The 20,560-nt window shown below is 45.0% G+C and overlaps 1 protein-coding gene across 9 annotated transcripts in view; it reads left to right on the top strand.

The window, feature by feature from the left end:
* SFT2D1 (SFT2 domain containing 1) overlaps window positions 1-20,560 on the top strand; it is a 790,079-nt gene that overhangs the window by 156,609 nt on the left and 612,910 nt on the right. For 3 of the 9 annotated variants that reach the window (XM_073627600.1, XM_073627596.1, XM_073627594.1), the window contains exon 2: window positions 20,380-20,401. The exons of the other annotated variants lie outside the window; for them this stretch is intronic. In XM_073627600.1, coding sequence (XP_073483701.1) covers window positions 20,380-20,401 — 22 coding nt within the window. The remainder of the gene's footprint in view (window positions 1-20,379; window positions 20,402-20,560) is intronic. 9 annotated transcript variants of the gene reach the window in all.

Below are 20,560 nucleotides of genomic sequence, written 5' to 3'. Positions count from 1 at the left end.
AAAATTTTAATTTTATGCGAATGTCTGTACCAACGTTTGATTTTTTATTAGAAAAGTTGCATCCCCGTTTGGAAAGGATGAACACGGATATGAGATGTTGTGTGCCACCAGAGGAGCGACTTCTACTTACCCTGAGGTAAGCCAGCCAGCCTTTCTGCTTGATTATGTCCAGCATAATGTAGGATTCCTTTCATCATTTGTTCTACTCTTCCTAGGTTTCTGGCATCTGGACTATCCTATACGTCCCTAAACCACTACTTTTTGGTGGGAACCTCTACAATTTCTGGAATTGTGCACAACACCTGTCAAGCAATATGGGAGGAGCTTCGGTGTACTGCAATGCCTGTTCCAGATACATCCACGTGGCAGGAAATAGCAAATGGGTTTTGGAAGAAGACCCAATTCCCTAATTGTGTTGGAGCCCTGGATGGGAAACGCATCCGAATTCAGATGCCACCTGGATCTGGCTCACAATATTTTAACTATAAGAAATACTTCTCCCTTGTGCTTATGGCAATCTGTGACAGTAATTATAAGTTTGTAGCTGTAGATATTGGGGCGTATGGACGTACTGCAGACTCAAGAGTGTTTACAGCATCAGCAATGGGGAGAAGAATACTTGAGGGCCACTTTCATTTGCCATCAGACAAACCTCTTCCAGGAACTGTAGGGCCAGATATGCCACATGTGCTTGTAGCTGATGAGGCATTTGCACTTTCTAGGCATCTCCTAAGGCCTTATGCCAGGCACAATCTAATTCCCCCCAAAAAAATTTTTAACTATCGGTTGAGTCGTGCAAGGCGCCTTATTGAATGCACCTTTGGTATTTTGACAAGCAAGTGGCGCATATTCCATACAACAATTCAACTGAGCCTGGAGAATGCCGAACTAGCTATACAAGCATGTTGTGTCCTCCATAACATTATACGTGAGAAAGAAGGAATTACTGTTGAGGAAGAGGACGAGATCGATTTACCTTCTGTACGGTTTGCTGGACTGCGACCCAACAAGTCAGTAGTTACCAGGCACTTTATAAGGTATAATTTGCTAGTACCATGTTTGACCCTCTTTTTGTACTCTGCATTGTATTTGTTTTCCCATAGAAAATGTAAATTCAATAGTTTGACGAAATATACATTTTCTTTTAAATTTTTTATTTTTATAGCAGTATAAAAAAAAAAAAAAAAGAAAGTTACATACTTTACGTGGCAAATTGAGCTTAAAATACATTTGATAAATACAGTAAGACATAATTCAAAAGCTGTAGTAAATCACAATACCTCGCGTGTCTACTGTGCCCTATAGTGATTGCAAACCTTGATATATATATAAGTGATAATATTTTACAGTGTACTACTTTTACCCCCTTTTTCCTTTCCCTTAGCCTCCCTACTTTTCCCACCCCCCCCTTTATCTTCTAATCCCCTTACCACCCCCCTCCCATCCCTTATCTTATAGTCAGCGCATACGTTAGGGACGAGAACACTAGGACTCGCGGCATACTAAACTTGTTTAAGCCCCAATGGGGTCTATTCCAGCACACTGGCCTATCTAGCTTGGGCTAATGTTCTCCCCCGCATTCATAGGAGGTTCAAGAATAGTTAATTCAGAATAAATATCGAGTGTTCAGCCCCTGCAACCAAGGCTTCCATATACCAATGAATTTTCTGTAGTTCCCTTTCTTAGTGTATACTGTCCTTTCTGTCCAAACCAGGGAATCTATTGTTTTAAGCCATTCCTCCATAGTTGGGGTTTTTTTTGAGAGCCAGGCTTGTGCTATCAGCTTTCTCGCCTGGTATAGGCATCTAACTATGGCAGTGTTTGTGCTGGAGGGACCCATATTAGCTCCCACCAGCCCCAGTACACACACCCTGGGATCTAACTCCAAGCTAACTTTAAATCTGCGATTTATTGTCCTGACCACTTCTGTCCAGTATCTTACCAATTTTGGACATCTCCAGACCATGTGTATGAGATCCCCTGTCCTGCAGCACCTAGGGCATCTGTCGTCTGATCTACTCCCAAACCTATATAGTCTTCTAGGGGTGTAGTATGCTCTATGTAGAAGGAGTAGGTGTGAGGCCTTCTGTGAGGGAGAGACGGACACCATCTGTCCAGATTCCAGTATTTTTTTCCATTGGCGTCCGACAGTTCCCCCACATCCACCTCCCAACCCACTCTGGCCCCCGAGAGTCACGCCTTGAACCAAAATCTTGTCCACTAGCTGCGTATACACAGCTCCAATCAACCCCTTAGTGTTTGTTTCTTTAACTATCTTATTAAGAAGCGGCGTTTTACTTCGCTCCATTGGGGAGGACCTAAATTGGGTACTTAGAGCGTGCCTGATCTGCAGATAATTATAGAATGTGTTGTATGGGACTCCAAATTCCATTCTCAGTTCCATAAAGGATTTCAGGTTAGTGTCAGTGTACAGCTGCGCTAGCCTATGGATTCCATGGCTTTCCCAAACGGGGTTCTTTTCTATAGCCCTTAACTCCCCCAGGAATTCATTGGACCATATGGGTGAGTACTCAGTAAGGCCCCTATACCCCATGATCTTCTTAACTGTCTGCCAGGTCTTATTTACTAGTTTAAATGTTGGTAGCTTTCTCTGGAGAGAGCCGGCCTCGAGTGCCTCCACCAAACATCTATGTGGACTGCCTTCCAGCATTATTTTGTTGCTAGCACTTGGTTCGCCCAAGGATTCGCAGCCCCCTAGATGCTGCATTTGGGCAGCTAGATAATATCCATACGGATGGGGAATTGCTAGACCTCCCTCCCAGGTAGGTCTCTGCAGTATCTGCAGTTTAACCCTAGCCTGGCCTTTCTTCCAGATAAGGTCCCTAAATAAAGAGTCTATTTTTGTGAACCATTTTCTCCCGATCCATACCGGGGAGTTATGGAGAATATAAAGAATTTGTGGCAGCCAGATCATACTGATCAAATTTGAACGTCCTGCCAGTGACAGGGGAAGCCGACACCAAATGTCGCATTTTCTTCTAAACTTCGCAAGTAAAGGGACCAGATTATCCCGAATGTAATCATTGGGGTCGCTAGTCATTACTATTCCCAGGTACTTTATCCTATCGGTTGCTTTTAACCCAGGGAGACTATCAGGGAGGGGATTATTGACTGGATCGATCTGTAGTAATGAAGATTTGTCCCAGTTAACTACTAGGCCGGATACCTTCCCAAATCCTTCTACCAGTTGCATCATTTTTTCCAAAGATGGACCCATATCCCCCAGGAATACCAGGACGTCGTCTGCGTAAAGTGCGACTCTTTCTTCGCTACCCTTCCTCCTAAAACCCCGTACGCCGGGTGCCCTTCTTATAGCCTCCGCCAGCGGTTCCGTTGCCAGGGCAAACAGGAGGGGTGATAACGGGCACCCCTGTCTTGTGCCCCTTTCCAATGTCAGACTATCTGTATACACGTTGTTGATCTTTAACTTGGCTGATGGATGACTATACAAGATTTTTACCCACTTGATAAAAATCGGGCCGAACCCAAATTTGTCCATTATTCCCCAGAGGTAGCCCCACTCCAAGCTATCAAAAGCTTTAGCAATATCCAAAGACATAATTGCTCTAGGGTTCCTGTCTACAACTGGGGTCTGCAGGTTCAAATATGCTCTCCTAATATTAATACTGGTAGACCTATGGGGGATGAATCCTGCTTGATCTGGGTGTACCAGTTTGTTAATACATTTGCTTAGCCTGGTTGCTAATACCTTTGCTAGGATTTTGATTTCCGAGCAAAGCAAAGAGATTGGTCTGTATGACGCTACCTCTAGTTGATCCTTCCCTTCCTTTTGGATAAGTATGATATTAGACTCTGTCATTGAGGAAGGGAGGCCTCCATCCGCAAACGCCTCCTCTAGTGTCCTCAGGAGAGTGGGGAGCAAAATCTCCCCATAGTATTTATACATTTCCAGGGGGAGTCCATCTGGGCCTGGGGACTTATGATTGGGCATGGCGGCCACAGCACTTTTTAGTTCTTCTAGGGTTATCGGGGCTTCCAAGTTAATTTTATCTAGTAAAGTTAAGGTTGGTAATGTAATTCCCTCCAGTAGCTTATCCAGTGCTCCTTTTTCTGTGGGCTGTTTCGATTTATACAGAGAACTGTAGAAGTCGAAGAGTATCTCCCTGACCTTCACAGGATCCGACACGATTTCCCCCTTTGGGGATCTAATCGCGGAGATTGTTGAGGACGGGGAATTGGTGCTAGCCACTACGGCCAGCATACGGCCCACTCTTTCCCCCTCCTCAAAAAATCTCCGCCTCTGGAAAAGTCTTTTATTTTCAGCTTTTCTCATAGTTACCGCTTTGTATTCCTGTTGTTTCTTAACCCATATCTCCCTTAGCTCTATGGTGGGGTCCAAAACGTACTGCCTTTCCAGGTCCGTAACCTCCTTTCTGATGCGATCTTCCTGCGTTTTTGTTTTCCACTTTGCCCTTGCTATTTGCTGGATTAGGAGCCCTCTGAAAAAGGCCTTTAGAGCGTCCCAGACCACCCCCCCTGCCGCTGTGCCTGAGTTGCACGACATAAACTCCTTTAAACAAGTAGAAATTTCTTCCATGTTCCCTATTACCTCCAACCAAACTGGATTTACTGACCAAGGCCTATATATTTGTCTATCCCCAGTGCGTAACAGCAGTTTTAAGGGTGAGTGGTCTGATAGGCCTCTTGGGCCGTAGTCTATTTTATGTACTAGGGGATGCGCTTCCTTATTGCCTATGGCAAGGTCTATACGAGATAATGTGTAGTGCGTCCCTGAGTAGCAAGAATATTGTCTAACATTTGGGTTGCGGATTCTCCATAGGTCGCACCACCCCACTTCCTCCAAAAACTGCTTAAGCCTGCCCTCCGTTACCTTCCCTGTCCGGGTACCAGATGTAAGTCTATCCTGCCGACTATCGAGGACTGTGTTAAAGTCGCCAACCAAGATCAATGGGGTCCCTGTCTTGTCCTCCATATATTCTAACAGATAGTATAGGATTTCCAACTTACTAGGAGGAGGGATATATATATTTGCAATAACAAATTCTCTACCATCTAACAGACAGTGTAGAAAAATATAGCAGCCCAGCGTGTCGATCCGAACACTCCTGCAGGTAATCGACACCCCTTTTTTAATCAATATGCTCACTCCTCTCAAATAGGAGGAGTAAACCGAGTGAAATTGCGATTGAAATTTCCTACCCCCAAATTTTTTTCTAGTTTCATTTGACAGATGCGTCTCCTGCAAGCATAGCAAATCGACACCCCGGGCCTCCAACTCTGATAATACAGCAGTTCTCTTATCGGGATCGCCCAGTCCTCTGACATTCCATGAACCTATTCCAATCACACTAAACATCAATAAGAAAATTAAGAAAGAATTTTTAGCAGGAGAGTAAGAAACAACCATGTTGTGAGGTATAAAGTATAAGCCATTTTCTAAATCCCACCCAGGCACGCCGAACTTCTTAACATTTATTATGCCTCTTCTGCGATTCCTAGGCCCACCAACAGTGCTGGAACTGTATTTAAGGGGCATGAGGAGAAAAGGGAGAAGGAAAAAATCCCTCCTCCCTCCAATTCTCTCCGCATGCATATATGAGTAACACAGTCCCTTATTTAATTTATTACCCTCCCCCCCCCCGCTTCTGTTTACTAATGTGTTTAGGTCCCACATGGGGACTAGTTAACTCTTTATCTAGTGACTTTCCCTTCCCCCACCCGTGCCTGTTTCGGCTAGCCCTAGGAGCTTTTATTGTGACCCAATCTACCCCATACCTTCCTATCACCCCTAATACCAACCATACCCACCCGTTAACCTCTTCCTGCCCCCCTCCCCCCTCCCTACATTCATGACATCACCCTTAGGGGGAACCCTAAAGTAGTAAAACAAAAGAAAAAAGCAAAACAAAACACCCCGCAACCTTAATCGTGTACCATCACACATTTAACACTTACACAAACTCGTCAACCCACGCTCCCCCTCACCTCCAGCGCACACTAAGTAACAAAAAAATTAATACACCCTCCCTCAGCCCCCCAACCCCATCCCTTATTTATCTTTTAGCACTACAATATTTTAATTTGCCCTTTTCGTTTTCCTCTTTTGCGGCTCTCCTGATTTCCTAGGATTATAAGTTCTTTTTGTAGTCTTCCAGCCATGCTGAGGCCTTGTCAGCTGCATCAAAGAAGTAGACTGACCCCGAGACTTCTACACGCAATCACGCTGGATATAGCAGGGCATATGGAATTTTGTACGTCCGTAAAGCACGCTTCACCTCCACAAAACCTGCCCTTCTTTTTTGCAATTCCGGGGAGAAGTCGGGGTACAGTGAAATCCTGTTGCCATTATAGGAAATGTCTCCTTTCTCCCTTGATTTTTGCATTAACGCCACCTTATCCTTGTAGCAGAGCAGCTTGAGGATCATTGGTCTAGGGCATCCCCCCGATGCGGTAGGCCTAGTGGGGATTCGATGTGCCCTCTCGATGGCAAAGTAAGGTGAAAATGTATCAGACCCAAAGAATCCCTTAAAGTGGAGTTCCACCCACTTTTACAACTCTTCAGCATCCCTCACTAAACTGTGCACTGTAAATGAATTGGATATTTTAAAATGTTTTTTCTCAGCACCTACTGTATATCTGGTGTATTCATTTTTCACTTCCTCCTCCCTGGCCGTGGCCCATCGCATCATTTCCTGTTTGCAATGCCTTCTGGGAAGGGGCGGCCACTTCCTCTGACACTGCCGTTGCTATGGAAACCTGACCTGAAACCTATTACACTGCTTGTGCTGCACTGAGCATGTGCGAGATCTGCAAGGATGAGATCCAGGAAGAAATACAGTCTGGCTTCAGATGCCCACACTTAAGATGGCCACAGCCTGCTGTAAGTTTATAAAATAACAAACTACTGCTATAAACTAACAAAACAGACCTTAGTTTACAGACTAACTATACTAGAATACATTAAGCTTGTGTATTATAGGGGTATTTTTATTTAAAAAGTATCATTTCGGCCGGAACACCACTTTAAGCAGATTTTCCATGTATACTTCAACCGAAGTAGCACCGCTAATTGGTACAGTTATTTTCTCCAGGGGGGTTATCTCTAGGCTTTTTTTATTTGATGTGGTTTTAGTACCAGCCGGTAGTACAGCTGGAACTGCTGCCATTCTACCCACACTTTTCCGATCCCCAGGTGGACCTGTCTGTGTCTTCTCATGAGGAAGCTGGTTACCTTTAACAGGGGTATGAGCAGGGGTATGCGCAAACTTTTCTAATTTTGCTGCAGCTGTTGCCGCTAGGGGGGCTGGCGCTGCCAGGGCCCCCTTATCCTTAGCAGAGCGGGCTGCCTGTGTTGTTATATTTTCGTTTGACTGTTGGGGCTCCTCTCCCTTCTTCCTGGTCATCATTGGGGGCACTGAAAGAGCGAGGTTCCAACAGTAGTTTGCCCCTTATCTGCTGAGTGATATGCCCAGAGACTACTACTGTCGCTCCCCCTGCAACACACCCTCTGAAGTGACCGTGACGACCTTGGGGCCCCAGCTGGGACTTGATTGAGCTTCTCTTTACTTTCTTCTTTTCTTTCTTTCCCTTCTCGCCTTCCCCCTTCAACCACCGCCTTCCCTGCTTCTTTGCACTCTTCTCTGCACTCCTCTTCCCTCTCCCCCCCTGTCTCTCCTTCTTTTTGTGCACTTCAGGAACTCATTAACCAACTATTGTATAGATGTGTGGCGTTAGCAAGTATGGCAGGGCATAGTTTTTACATAGTCCTCCTCTGTAGCCCCAGGGCTTTTTAAACTAAGCCAAAAAGCTCTCGTACCTGTCCTGAAGTGCTTCCAGGCGGTCCTCTCCACGTGCGTCTGATGTCTGTTGCCGTGGCTGGCGTCTACTGCTGTAGCTGTGGCTGTGACTGCAGCGAGGGGAGGGAGGCTGGGAGCGAAGCTAGAGTCGAAGCAGAGCGTTTTGGCTGAAGCTCCCAGATTCCTTGCCCGGCTCACAAGAGGCTCTCTCGGCTCTCGCGAGAGCCCCGAGCGTTGCTAAGCAACCAGTCCGTTTGCAGCGGGAGGGGGGAGGCACGCAGCACGGTCCAAGCGAGAAGCGAGCCGCACAGGAATCAGGCTGATACACGGCAATGCTGCGCAGCGGCAATGGTACACCCCCCACTCCCAGAGGTAAGATGCAGCTGGCCGGACACAGCGGCCTTCAGAGGCAGGGAGCAGCCGTCAACGGCCGGGAGGCAGGTAAATAGCCAGTGGTCCGGTAGCAGGCTAGGTAGCAGGCTGGATTGAGCTACTAGGGACGGGGCTGAGCAGCATGTAGGCCGGAGCTAGGAGAGAGCACACACACGCACCCGCTCACAACGGCATCCGGTCACGCTCCCCCAGCCGAAATATAAATTTTTACGTTAGCAGTATAGCAGTCTTGTGACCTCTATCAGTTTATGTTTATAAAGCTTGTTGTTTTCAGTCTCCTAGTGCCAACATCGATCATCACTCACCCTAAGACCATCACATTCATTTGTATCAGTTGTTTTTGGTTTATATAGAGTACAATAATAAAATTACATTTTCCATGCAGTCAGTTATTTTTATTAATAATAGAAAATGACCACACCAAATATCTCAAAAATTATTGAAAATGTACAGACATAATTTTTGTACAAATATAAACACAAACATAACATTCAGTGTTTCATTACAAACATGGTGGCCAACTACAACGGGGCAACTTAAAATGGGGATTTTTTAAAGGTCCTGATAATAAGGACTGTGGGAAGTGGAATAGGGAGTGGATGACTGGGAGGAATGGCTGTATGAAGTACCCTGTGAACTGGAGGACTCATAGGTGGGTGCCACTTGCGTTGGGGGTACAACATTTTGGCCAGTGTGGGTTGGTGCACGTTGGTGATGGGGGTTAATGCCTGGATGATATGGATGAAATTAATGTTGTGGAGCTTGCTCACCATGGTATGGACGTTGGTGATGGGTAATGACTGGTGGCATGGGTTCTCCAGACATTGCAGCCCTTATGCACACACCTGTAAAATTAAAGATGGACATTTGCACATCCATTTTACGCTCATTGGGAACTCTTACTAAATGGTGGTACAAATTCCTAGCAAAACTTGCATCCTGGTTATTGAGGTCTGAAAATGGGTCGGTGGTATCAGCCCTTCTTGTTGCCCTCATCTCCTCCATAAAACTTAACATGGCTGCATCCATGTCACGTTTGGGATGTCCGTGACGTTTCCTGGCCCTCGGTGTGGTAGCTCCAACAGAACGAATCTGAGGGGTGGAAAATTTTTATTAGCACATTTTAGTTTGTCAGCATTTAAAAAAGGGGCATTTTATATAGGATACTTACAGGCACACGTTGTCTACCAAGCGTGGCTGTTGCTGTAGATTGGGAGGACGGGTTTTCTTCGGGACCTTGCTCGTTAACTCCCACGTCTTCCTCTTGCGCAGGCTGGGTATCCACTGCATCCCCCTCCTCTTCAGTTTCTGAAATGTTGCTGGTGGTACTGTAAAATATTTGTACATAGATGGATTACAGCTCAGTACAGTATAGTTATTACAATACATAGATCCATGTGTGTCATTACTGTTAAATAGGTTGTAAACCTTACAGACCACTTTTACCTACAGGCAGGTGCAAGAAATATCTCCTAAACCTACACAGTTATTAGGAGATTTTTGCTGAAAACACTTAGACAACGGCGCCTGACTAGGCGTGCCATTTCTGAAAGCAATCGTGCCGTGACTGGTGGCTCCCGCACGCATGATGTAAACGCGGCTATGGCCAGTCACAGCACCAGAGCCGTGATACCCGGAAGTCACTCCAGGAGTGATGGCGACGGAGGAGGGGAACGAGGGCCAATACGCGGGCTTCGATCTCGGGCAAGAAATTCATAATGAGCTAGTATGCTCATTATGCCTGCAGCTTTTTTTTTTTTTTTCATGGTTTTCTTCCTCTTTGGAGTATATGATTATTTCGACTAGGCCAAATAATTTAATATAGGGGAGAAAGAATGTATTTACTTACCTTCTTAAGTCCATCACACATCTTAAGAAGTCCAGCATCTCAAAGAAGGGGCTTTCCTTTTTACTGGACGATCCTGCTCCGCTCCGACTGTCTTTTGCTTCCTCTTTTAGTTCCCGCCTATAGCGGTCTCTTAGGGATCTCCACCTTGTGATTATTTTTTCACCTGCATAGGAACAGTAGACACAATGAACTTGTAGAACTACAACATGACAATTTTGTATACTATTTAAAACCCATATGTGGAATACAGTGGTTTTTAACAACTATTTTTGTCAGTTTTACATATAGGTAAGCCTATAAAATGGCTTCACTAGAAGTACTGTAATTATCTCTGCGCCGTTTAGGATATATTTGCTGTACACTGGGGGATGACAACGTGGCCAGGTGACATGGCAGGTGACGTTTGCATGTGACGTTTGCATGTGACATGCAAGGTGACTTTGCAGGTGACGTGGCAGGTGACATGCAAGGTGACGTGGCAGGTGACATGCAAGGTGACTTTGCAGGTGACGTGTCAAGGTGACATGGCCAGGTGATGTAGCCAGGTGACGTGGCCAGATGACGTGGCAGGAGACATGGCCAGGTGACGTGGCAGGAGACGTGGCCAGGTGACGTGGCAGGAGACGTGGCCAGGTGACGTGGCAGGAGACGTGGCCAGGTGACGTGGCAGGAGACGTGGCCAGGTGATGTGGCAGGTGAGGTGGCCAGGTCACAGATCAGGTGACCGGGCCAGGTCACGTGGCAAGGTGATGTGGCAGGTGGACAATCCACAACTTTTGTTCTTCTCTCTCCAGCATGTGCTTGTGCATGTGACTTTTACTACTGACCACTACCTGGGTCAGAGGTTAAAATGTATGCATATTGAATAAATTACATATTTTGATGAAAAACGGATGTCAGCGGATCGGATGTTAACGGATCGTCCGCAAACATCCGTTTTTCATCAGTTCAGTTTTTTTTACGGAATAAAAATAGGGTTTTCCTCCGTTCAAAAAAACGGAGCTGAATGGAGACGGATGTTAACGGACGTTAGCGGATGATGATCCGCTAACGTCCGCTATCCCATAGAGTTGCATTGAGGTCCGTTTTAATCCGTAAACGGACGTATGAAAAAACGGACGAACGGTCCGCACGTGTGAAAGGGCCCTTATAGGAATAAAAGTGATCAAAAATTTTTTTTTTTCAAAAAAGTGTCAAAATAAAAAAAACAAAATATAATTATCAATAAAAAAAAAAAAAAAGTTTTAAAGCGCCGCTGTCCCCGTGTGCTCGCACGCAGAAGCGAACGCATACGTAAGTCCCGCCCACATATGAAAACGGTGTTCAAACCATACATGTGAGGTATTGCCGCGAACGTTAGAGCAATCAATTTGTCACTAGACCTCCTCTGTAACTCAAAACATGTAACCAGTAAAAAAATTTCAAGTGTCGCCTATGGGGATTTTTAAGTACCGAACATTGGCGCCATTCTACGAGCGTGTGCAATTTTGAAGCGTGACATGTTAGGTATCTATTTACTCGGCGTAACTTCATCTTTCACAATATGCAAAAACATTGGGCTAACTTTACCGTTTTGCTTTTTTTTTAACGCAAAACTGTTTTTTTCCCCAAAAACACGCGTTCGAAAAATTCCTGCGCAAATAACGTGTGAGATAAAAAGTTGTAACAACCGCCATTGTATTCTCTAGGGTTTTTGCTAAAAAAACATATATAATGTTTGGGGGTTCTATGTAATTTTCTAGCAAAAAAATTATGATTTTTACAGGAGGAGAGAAATGTCAGAATTGGCCTGGTAAGGAAGTGGTTAAGTAGACTTACCTGTCCTGGGAGCCCGCGCTGTCGGCCGCCTGAGGCCGACCCCTCCCTCGGCTCTCGGGTCCCGGCACCGCCATCCTAAGTAAGGGAAACAGGCAGTGGAGCCTTGCAGCTTCACTGCCAGTTTCTTACTGCGCACGCGCGAGTGGCGCGGCGCTCTGTGAATGTCCCCGTGGTTTTCTGGGAACACATACAGTGTTCCCAGAAGAGGCAGGAAGAGGCAGATTAGGAAGACTGCCTAGCAACAAGGGTTCAGGTAAGTTTTTAAACTTTTTTTTTTTTTTCAAATGGTTTTTTTTTATTTTTTTTAGGATTTTTGGTAGCAATTTTTTTTGTTCAGGGTGGCCCTCCACTTTAAGAGAAGTAGGCCAGAAAAAATGTATTGAACTGCATCTGGACAAAACATGGTGTTTTAGTGGCCGAACGAACAATGTTTCCTACGAACGAATAATGTGTCCATGAACATGAAAGTTGCCATTTTAAACTGTACAACAGTAAAGAAAAGCGCATGGAGCAGCACGAACGTAAGAAAAATAAATAAGAGGAACACAGGACAACTACTTACTCTTTTGCAGCACTCTCCTGATCCTTCTAATACTGATCGTGCTCCCTGATTTTGAGGTCCGACCACCTCTTCCTCAGTTGATCCTTGACCCCAAAATTACGGTGCAGACTATTCACAACTTTCGCCATGATCTTGGCCTTTCTGACATTGGGGTTGGGGTAAGGTCCATACTTCCCGTCATAGTCGGCCCTCTTCAGTATGTCGACCATCTCCACCATCTCTACAAAGGACATATTTGATGCCTTAAATCGTGTTCTCCGGGATCGTGACGTTTCTGGCTCCGGGCTTTCCTCCTCCTCCTCCTCGTTGCTGTAATTAGCACGCACCTGCTGTGTCTCCGCCATGTGCTCTTCCCCCACTGCGCCGAACGAGAAGGGGCAGGGAATAGACTAGAAAGAACATCAGGGGCGGGAGGAGTTTCACGCATGCACAGTGTTTATAAAGTGTAACACGCATGCGTCGTACGTACGATCTGTGAGCGGAGAAAGGAGTATAGGAACATTTAAACTTGGGCCTATACTGCTTAGAGATTGAGGCCTATATTGGGACAAGATTAGGAGACTTTAGCCTAACATTAGGGTTTGTCTTGTGTCTTGCAGAGAAAATGGACATATTGAATGATCAGGACTTTATACCCATATTCATTGATCTGTTCAGGGAGCTGCCCTGTCTGTGGCAGGTAAACCACCCACATTATAAGAATCAAACAAAGAGGCAGGCAGCGCTGGATAAATTGGAATTTGTGAAGCCAGTGATCCCCACGGCAGACATCACCGATTTGAAGGCCCTAATTGGTGGCATGAGGAGCACTTATCTAAGGGAGCACAAGAAGGTCCAGGATTCCCTGAGATCAGGAGCTACAGATGACATTTATGTCCCCAGGCTGTGGTACTATGACAGACTGCATTTTCTGGCAGGTCAGACTGAACCCAGGCCAGCACTCTCCAATCTTCCTTCCACGCTTCCTTCCACCCCAGATGAGGCTTCAGACGCCCAACCTGGGCCTTCCAGGCAGCAACATGTGGAGGAGCCGAGCTTGAGCCAGGTATAGCATTCTTCTAAATATTTCTGTTGGTCAAATAAATGATGTTAAATCTATGTTAGTTTGGATTACAAATTTATGATTGTGATTGATGAACCAAAAATTAAAACGATGTCCCTTTTTCATACACAGGAAAGTCTAAGCCAAGAGGTGGCCGGGCCCAGTAGCCTGCCCGATACCCAGGTCCCTCCCCTCTGCCTTCAAAAAAAAAAGTGTCAGGAAGAGGAGTAACCTGGAGGAGGCAGCAATTGGCCTATTTTGGAAGGCTCCTGCGGCCCTCAGAACCCCCCACAGTGTTCAAGAGGACTTTGCATACATAACAGCCTGAACGCCTAATATGTGAGTATCTAATCTTCCAAGCCCTAAATAAGGGGTTGAGGGGCCTACTCACAAGCCAAAGCCACGTTTGTGAGCTCAACCATGGTCCTCCTCCTCCTGCCACACCCCCAACACCACAGACACAGCCTGGAAGGAAGCGTCTAAGGAAGACCAGAGAGTGATGACCTGGGTTCAGTCTGGTCTGACAAAAGATGCAGGCTCTTGTATGACCACAGCCTGGGGACATACATGTCATCTGCTGCTGTTCATGATCTCTTGTACTTCTGGACCAGATTGTACTCCCTTATATATGGACTCCTCAGGCCACCAATTTTGCAGTGAAATAATTGATGTGTGCCCTGGGGGCCAAAGGCTTCGCCAATTCCTGCTGTTTATCCTGCGTTGCCTCCCTCTTTCTTTGGTTAGGACCCTTAATAAAGGTATTTTTTCTATTATACTCGCCTATTTGTGTTTTCATTCAAAAAGGATAGTTTGTTTGTGAGGAGGCAGGTACATTTCAAAAATACAATGTGAAATTAACAAGGGACACCAACACCAAGCAATCTCCTTGAGATTAAATAATACAAGATAATAATCGTGTTGTGGTAACTTGACACACAAAACACACCCAAAAATATTCTGGAGTTATAAAAAAAAATTTAAAAAAAACACAAGATTGACTGATGTCTGGAGGTGGCGCCACCCCCAGACCAGGGCATACACATGCCACTCAGCCTCTCATAGAACGTTCTCCCGCATAGACTTGGTCTTTGCAGGGGCTCAAGTCCTTCCACGGGTCACAGATATACAAATATTGCCTAGGGGAATTTCCAACCACGCACCCTTGTTGTTGTCATTGGACCTTTCCCTTGGCTCAGTAGAAAGGATATGGAGGCTCTCCAGATTTTGGATTTCAGACACTGCAGTAGACTCCCAATTTAGAACGGAAATGCTAGATTTTTGGGCTGTAAACGAGGGCTCGGCTGACCCCGTAGTTGTGTGGGATGCCTTTAAGGCCACGACGAGGGGACATTACCAGACCATCATTGCCAGAGTCCGACGGGAGCGCAGGGCAGACTTGATTAAGGCTGAAAGGGAGGCGAGTAGTGCGGAGGCTCTTTTTGTTTGTACCCGAGACCCTGCGCACTATTCGCATCTACAACTTATGACGAAAGAGGTGGTTCGTCTCCGTACCTCTCTTACCCAGAAGAAAATGCTGGCTCAATCCCAACGGATTTTTGAGCAGGGAGAGCGATCGGGTCGCCTGTTGGCCTGGCTTTCCAAGGAACAGGCAGGCGGAATGAGCATTTCACATATTAGGGACCCCTCGGGACAGTTGATTCATACCCCGGAAGGAATCAACCGCTGTTTTGCGGAGTACTACGAATCCCTCTATGGGTCCAGGGTGGAATATAGAGGGGAGGATCTGGTAGCATACCTAGATGACATTGATATCCCAACCCTCACTGTAACATATCGTGACAAGCTCGATGCCCCAATCACGTCCTTAGAGATATTACAGGCCCTTAAGTCAATGCAGACAGGGAAAACTCCGGGACCCGATGGTGTCCCTGTGGAGTTTTATAAACAATATGCTGCGGAGCTAGTCGATAGGCTTCAGGCCCTCTTCTCTGTATCGACGCACCTCGGGAAACTCCCGGACACCATGAGCGAAGCGATCATAGTGGTGATCCCCAAGCCAGGGAAGGACCCCACGTTGTGCTCTTCGTACCGCCCTATATCCCTTCTGAATGTGGATGCAAAAGTATTGGCTAAAGTACTGGCCAATAGGCTTAACCTGGTAATTACTGCTCTCATTCACAGAGATCAAACAGGCTTCATGCCCGGGAGAGGTACGGAAATTAATATTAGGCGTCTCCATACCCACATAGATAGGGCAGACGAGGCGACTAATGGAACGGTGGCCTCACTCGACGCGGAGAAGGCTTTCGACTCCGTCGAGTGGGGCTACTTATGGGAGGTGCTCTCGCGATTCGGGTTTGGCCCGGGTTTCACGAAATGGCTCCGTATGTTATATCATTGCCCCTCAGCAAGAATACGTACTAACGGAAGCCTATCGGGAAGGTTCCAATTGTTTCGGGGTACACGACAGGGGTGTCCCCTCTCCCCGGGTCTATTTGCTCTGGCGATGGAGCCCCTGGCTATATTATTGAGGGCTGACCCTGGGGTGAGGGGACTCCAGGTGGGTCCCATTGAGGAGAAGTTGTCGCTGTACGCGGACGACGCTCTGCTTTATTTAGCGGATGCGTCGTCCTCGTTGCAGACTGCACTCGAACTGATTAACCGATTTGGTGGGTTCTCGGGAATTCGTATTAATTGGGATAAATCGGTTCTTTTCCCACTCCATCCCTTGACCCCTAGAACACCTCACCCCCAGCTTAAATGGGTAGATGACTTCAAATATCTGGGGATAAAAATTAGCGGTAAAGTCCAAGATTACATAGATAACAATTTGCGTCCACTCATGGCACAACTCACGGCTAGGTGTACTGCATGGCGTTCCCTTCCACTGACCCCGGTAGGCAGAGTAAATTTATTAAAAATGATTTTCCTCCCGAAATATCTATATTTTTTCCGCAACACACCCATACCCATCCCTAAGATTTTCTTTCGTAGGCTGGAGAGTCTGCTGATACACTTTGTTTGGGCTGGGAGGCCACCCAGGGTGGCCAGGCAGATCTTATACCTCCCGCTTTCGGGGGGGGGGTCTGGGGCTGCCGAATTTTCAAATCTATTACTGGGCAGCTGTTTTGGTCACGATTAGGTGGTGGTTCTCCCAGCCCACGCAGAATCCGGCGGTCACTCTGGAGGCAGCCATCATGGGTTCCTTTGCTGCCCTTAGCAATCTCCCGTTTCGCGGTCTTAGGGCCAGTTTGTCTATGACGACTTCAATGCGGACCACTGTGAGGGTATGGCAGGAGGCCAGGAAAATCTATAGGAAACCCAACCACATTTCACCCCACATGCCCCTATGGGGTAACCCTCTACTCCCCCACTTTTACACTATACCGGACCCCTCTCTTTGGGCAAAAAAGGGAATCCTCACATTAAAACATATAGTTAAAGATGGCAGGCTGATGACTTTCCAAGCCCTGAGGCAATCCTTTGCTATCCCATCCTCCTTCCAATTTAGATACTGGCAGCTGAAGCACGCCTTTGAGGCCCAGTTCCCTGCCCCCCTCACTCTGGAACCGGACTCCATTGAAAGGCTCCTGACCTCCAGCGTGATGGGGAAGCCTCTCTCAACAATATATTTATACCTTACGGTGGAATATGATGCAAAGCTGACCAAAACCTGGGAGAGGTGGAGGATTGACATTCCCTCTTTAGACGAAGAGGAGTGGAAGGAGTGTTTAATCTCCTACATTCCTTCTATGATCGCTGCAAAGGATAGGTTCATACAGTTTAAGTTCCTACACAGAGCGTATTTTACCCCACAGAGACTGGCGCGCATATACCACCAAAGAGATCCCAACTGTCAGAGATGCAGGCAGGAGGTGGGTACTTTCTGGCATATGGTCTGGTCTTGCTCCAAACTAAGACCCTTTTGGTCAGCAGTGGCCTCTACACTGGGCAATGTCATAGGTTCAGACTTGCCGGTTGACCCCCAAATTCTATTGCTCAGTCATCTGGAGGATGTTGAGGGTGACAGGTATGATAAACTGTGTCTAACCTTCGCATTGTACTACGCTAGGCGGGAAATTCTACTGCGATGGAAACTGGAGGAGCCTCCTACTCTGGCCTCGTGGATAAGGTCGGTGAACAAGGTACTTCCCCTCTATAGACTGACGTACGAAAGCAGGCAATGTCCAGGGAAGTTTGACAAAATTTGGTCGTCCTGGATGGACGCTTCTGGGGACCCCGAACCCCCTACCCCATAAGTAAGACATGAAACATAGGAGAGGACATCCTGCATCTTAAGCCTATTCTTCTTATACCCGTTTCTCTTCACCCCCTTCCTTTTTTCTCCCTTTTCCCTCCCCCCCCTCTTCCTTCATATTCCCTTCCCTCCCTCCCCCCCCTCCCACCTTCTTCTCTCCCCGCTCCCCTCCCCCCCCCAGACGCCCCTGTCAGGAATGATTGAATACTGGGTTATTTACTTCATATTATCCAATAATTTTTCAAGATGACACAAGCCATGAGAACTATGGTTAGGTGAAAATTCTGTTGAGTACGCATTTGGAACAACTGATAAACAGTAGTTGTTGTTTTAGGGTAAATCCCACTGTAATTATTCTCACCATAATGACTGTACTAACTTCTTGTACTGTAATGCTGATTTGTTTAATAAAAATTTTTTCTGTTAAAAAAAAAAAAAAACACAAGATCAGGATTTAAAAAAATCCAAAATAAAAATTTTTAATCTAAAAACATCAAAAACAAATTTTTTTTCTGGTAAATGTGACAAATAAAAATATTATATTGATGAACTAACGAAAAATAATAAAGAAGTTTGTGAGAAGTCTGTGTGACAATGAGCAGCAAAACAACTTCATTCATTTAGCATTATAAAGCAGAAGAGAGTGCGCTGCATTAAACAATTTAAAACATTGCAGCGTGACGAAAGTGCTATATCCATTTCGAACGCTAATTTTACCAGACCGAGCAGGTCCGTCTCGGAATTTATTCTGTGCATGCGTGGCACTTAGTGCGTCGAAATTGGCCACACAATTGATGCGATCAGATTTTGTTGTCGGAAAATTTTATAGCCTGCTCTCAAACTTTGTGTGTTGCAAATTCCGATGGAAAAAGTCCGATGGAGCCCACAAACGGACGGAATTTCCGATAACAAGCTCTGATCGCACATTTTCCGTTGGAAAATCCGACCGTGTGTACAGGGCATTAGAGTGATAACACCAAATTTAACACACCTGCTCCCCATTCACACCTGAGATTCTGTAACACTAACGAGTCACATGACATCGGGGAGGGAAAATGGCTAATTGGGACCAATTTGGACATTTTCACTTAGGGGTGTACTCCCTTTTTTCCAGCGGTTTAGACATTAATGGCTGTGTGTTGAGTTATTTTGAGGGGACAGCAAATTTACACTGTTGTACAAGCTGTACACTCACTACTTTTTATATTGTAGCAAAGTGTCATTTCTTCAGTAAAGTAGAAAAACTAATGCGCAAAACCAGAGTGAATAGAAACAATTAAAGGGGTCCAAGAAGCCGCCACACATAAGGCAGTGTTCCCGCACAGAAAATAGGATAATAAGAAATATGTGGCGCTAACTAGAGTGCATAAATAAATAATGGGGATGATAAAAAATAATTACACCAAATACTAACTGAAGTGCATAAGTGAAACAGTATAAACCTCAATACATGAATAAACTACAGTAAAATCACATAAATGAAGTGACTGTGCATAAAATAATAATAATTCATAAAATGTGTCAACAAATGGATTGATAGAGGCATCCTCTAAGACAAAATAGAGTTCAATGGTGATCTAAAAGTGCATCAGAGTGAAAAAAATTCCAAAATCCCAAAAAAATGAAAAAAATCGCATAAACTAAAAAAGTGGCATAAAGTGCAAAAATCACAAAAAAATGGCAAAAAATTACTAGTCCAGGTAGTGCAATACAGTGCCAACAATTACGGAGTGAATCTTCATATAACAGTTCGTGCAGCAGATAGAAAATTGCAAGTGCAACAGATGATTAATATGAAATTCCTCTAAACATCCGTAATCCGTGGTGCGCAGCATGTTTCCCCCAGCCTCTCACCTTTAGTAGAGACCCCTACGGGTTCAGTCGAGCCTGCAATCAGAAAGACCACCAATCGATCAATGTCATCCGATCGTCACAGCTCCGGCAGGTCACCAATGGAAGACTTCAAGCTCAGCAGAAGGGGTGGAGGCGTGTAATAAAAAGGAGTATCTCCATCGTGCAGTATTCAACCAAGATTTTATTAAAAAAACGTAGTAACTTACATATAAAAACAGCAAAACCAGTGCTTCCATTTTTTTTTCATTTTTTTTTTGGATTTTGGAATTTTTTTCACTTTGATGCACTTTTAGATCACCATTGAACTCTATTTTGTCTTAGAGGATCCTTCTATCAATCCATTCGTTGACACATTTTATGAATTATTATTTTATGCACAGTCACTTCACTTATGTGATTTCACTGTAGTTTATTCATGTATTGAGGTTTATACTGTTTCACTTATGCACTTCAGTTAGTATTTGATGTAATTATTTTTTATCATCCCCATTATTTGTTTATGCACTCTAGCGCCACATATTTCTTATTATCCTAGACATTTCTTCAGTGTTGTCACATGAAAATATGTAATAAAATATATTTACAAAAATGAGAGGATTGTACTCACTTTTGTGAGATACTGTATATTAATAAAATAGCAATACTTTAAACCGAAAAATGCTACATTATTTTTCTTTGTCAAAATGTTTTCTGATCTCTGTATTTTCAATATTTTTCATAGTGTACTTGATCAATATTATTTGCAAGTGTCTGTATTCAATAGGTTTGGGGGGGGGACTTAAAATGGGAAGTAAAGTGTATTTCTGCAAGTAACTTTTTTTTTTTTACTTTTGCTTGCCAAAGGATTGCCACCAACTTCAGAAAGGTAAAGCCATTAGTTAAAAACAAGGTTGCCAAGCTAGCAGTAAATTATAAGTTAGGCTTGGCCATACATTATACAATTTTCTTATTTTATTTCCTTTGCATTTACCTTTAACTATGTAGTGCAAGGGCCTGTCTGATTACATACAAATTGAAAGTGTTT

This window comes from Aquarana catesbeiana, linkage group LG04 (genome assembly GCF_042186555.1).
Source record: "Aquarana catesbeiana isolate 2022-GZ linkage group LG04, ASM4218655v1, whole genome shotgun sequence".
NCBI classification, from domain to species: Eukaryota; Metazoa; Chordata; class Amphibia; order Anura; family Ranidae; genus Aquarana; species Aquarana catesbeiana.
This window is presented reverse-complemented; position numbering and strand designations above follow the sequence as displayed.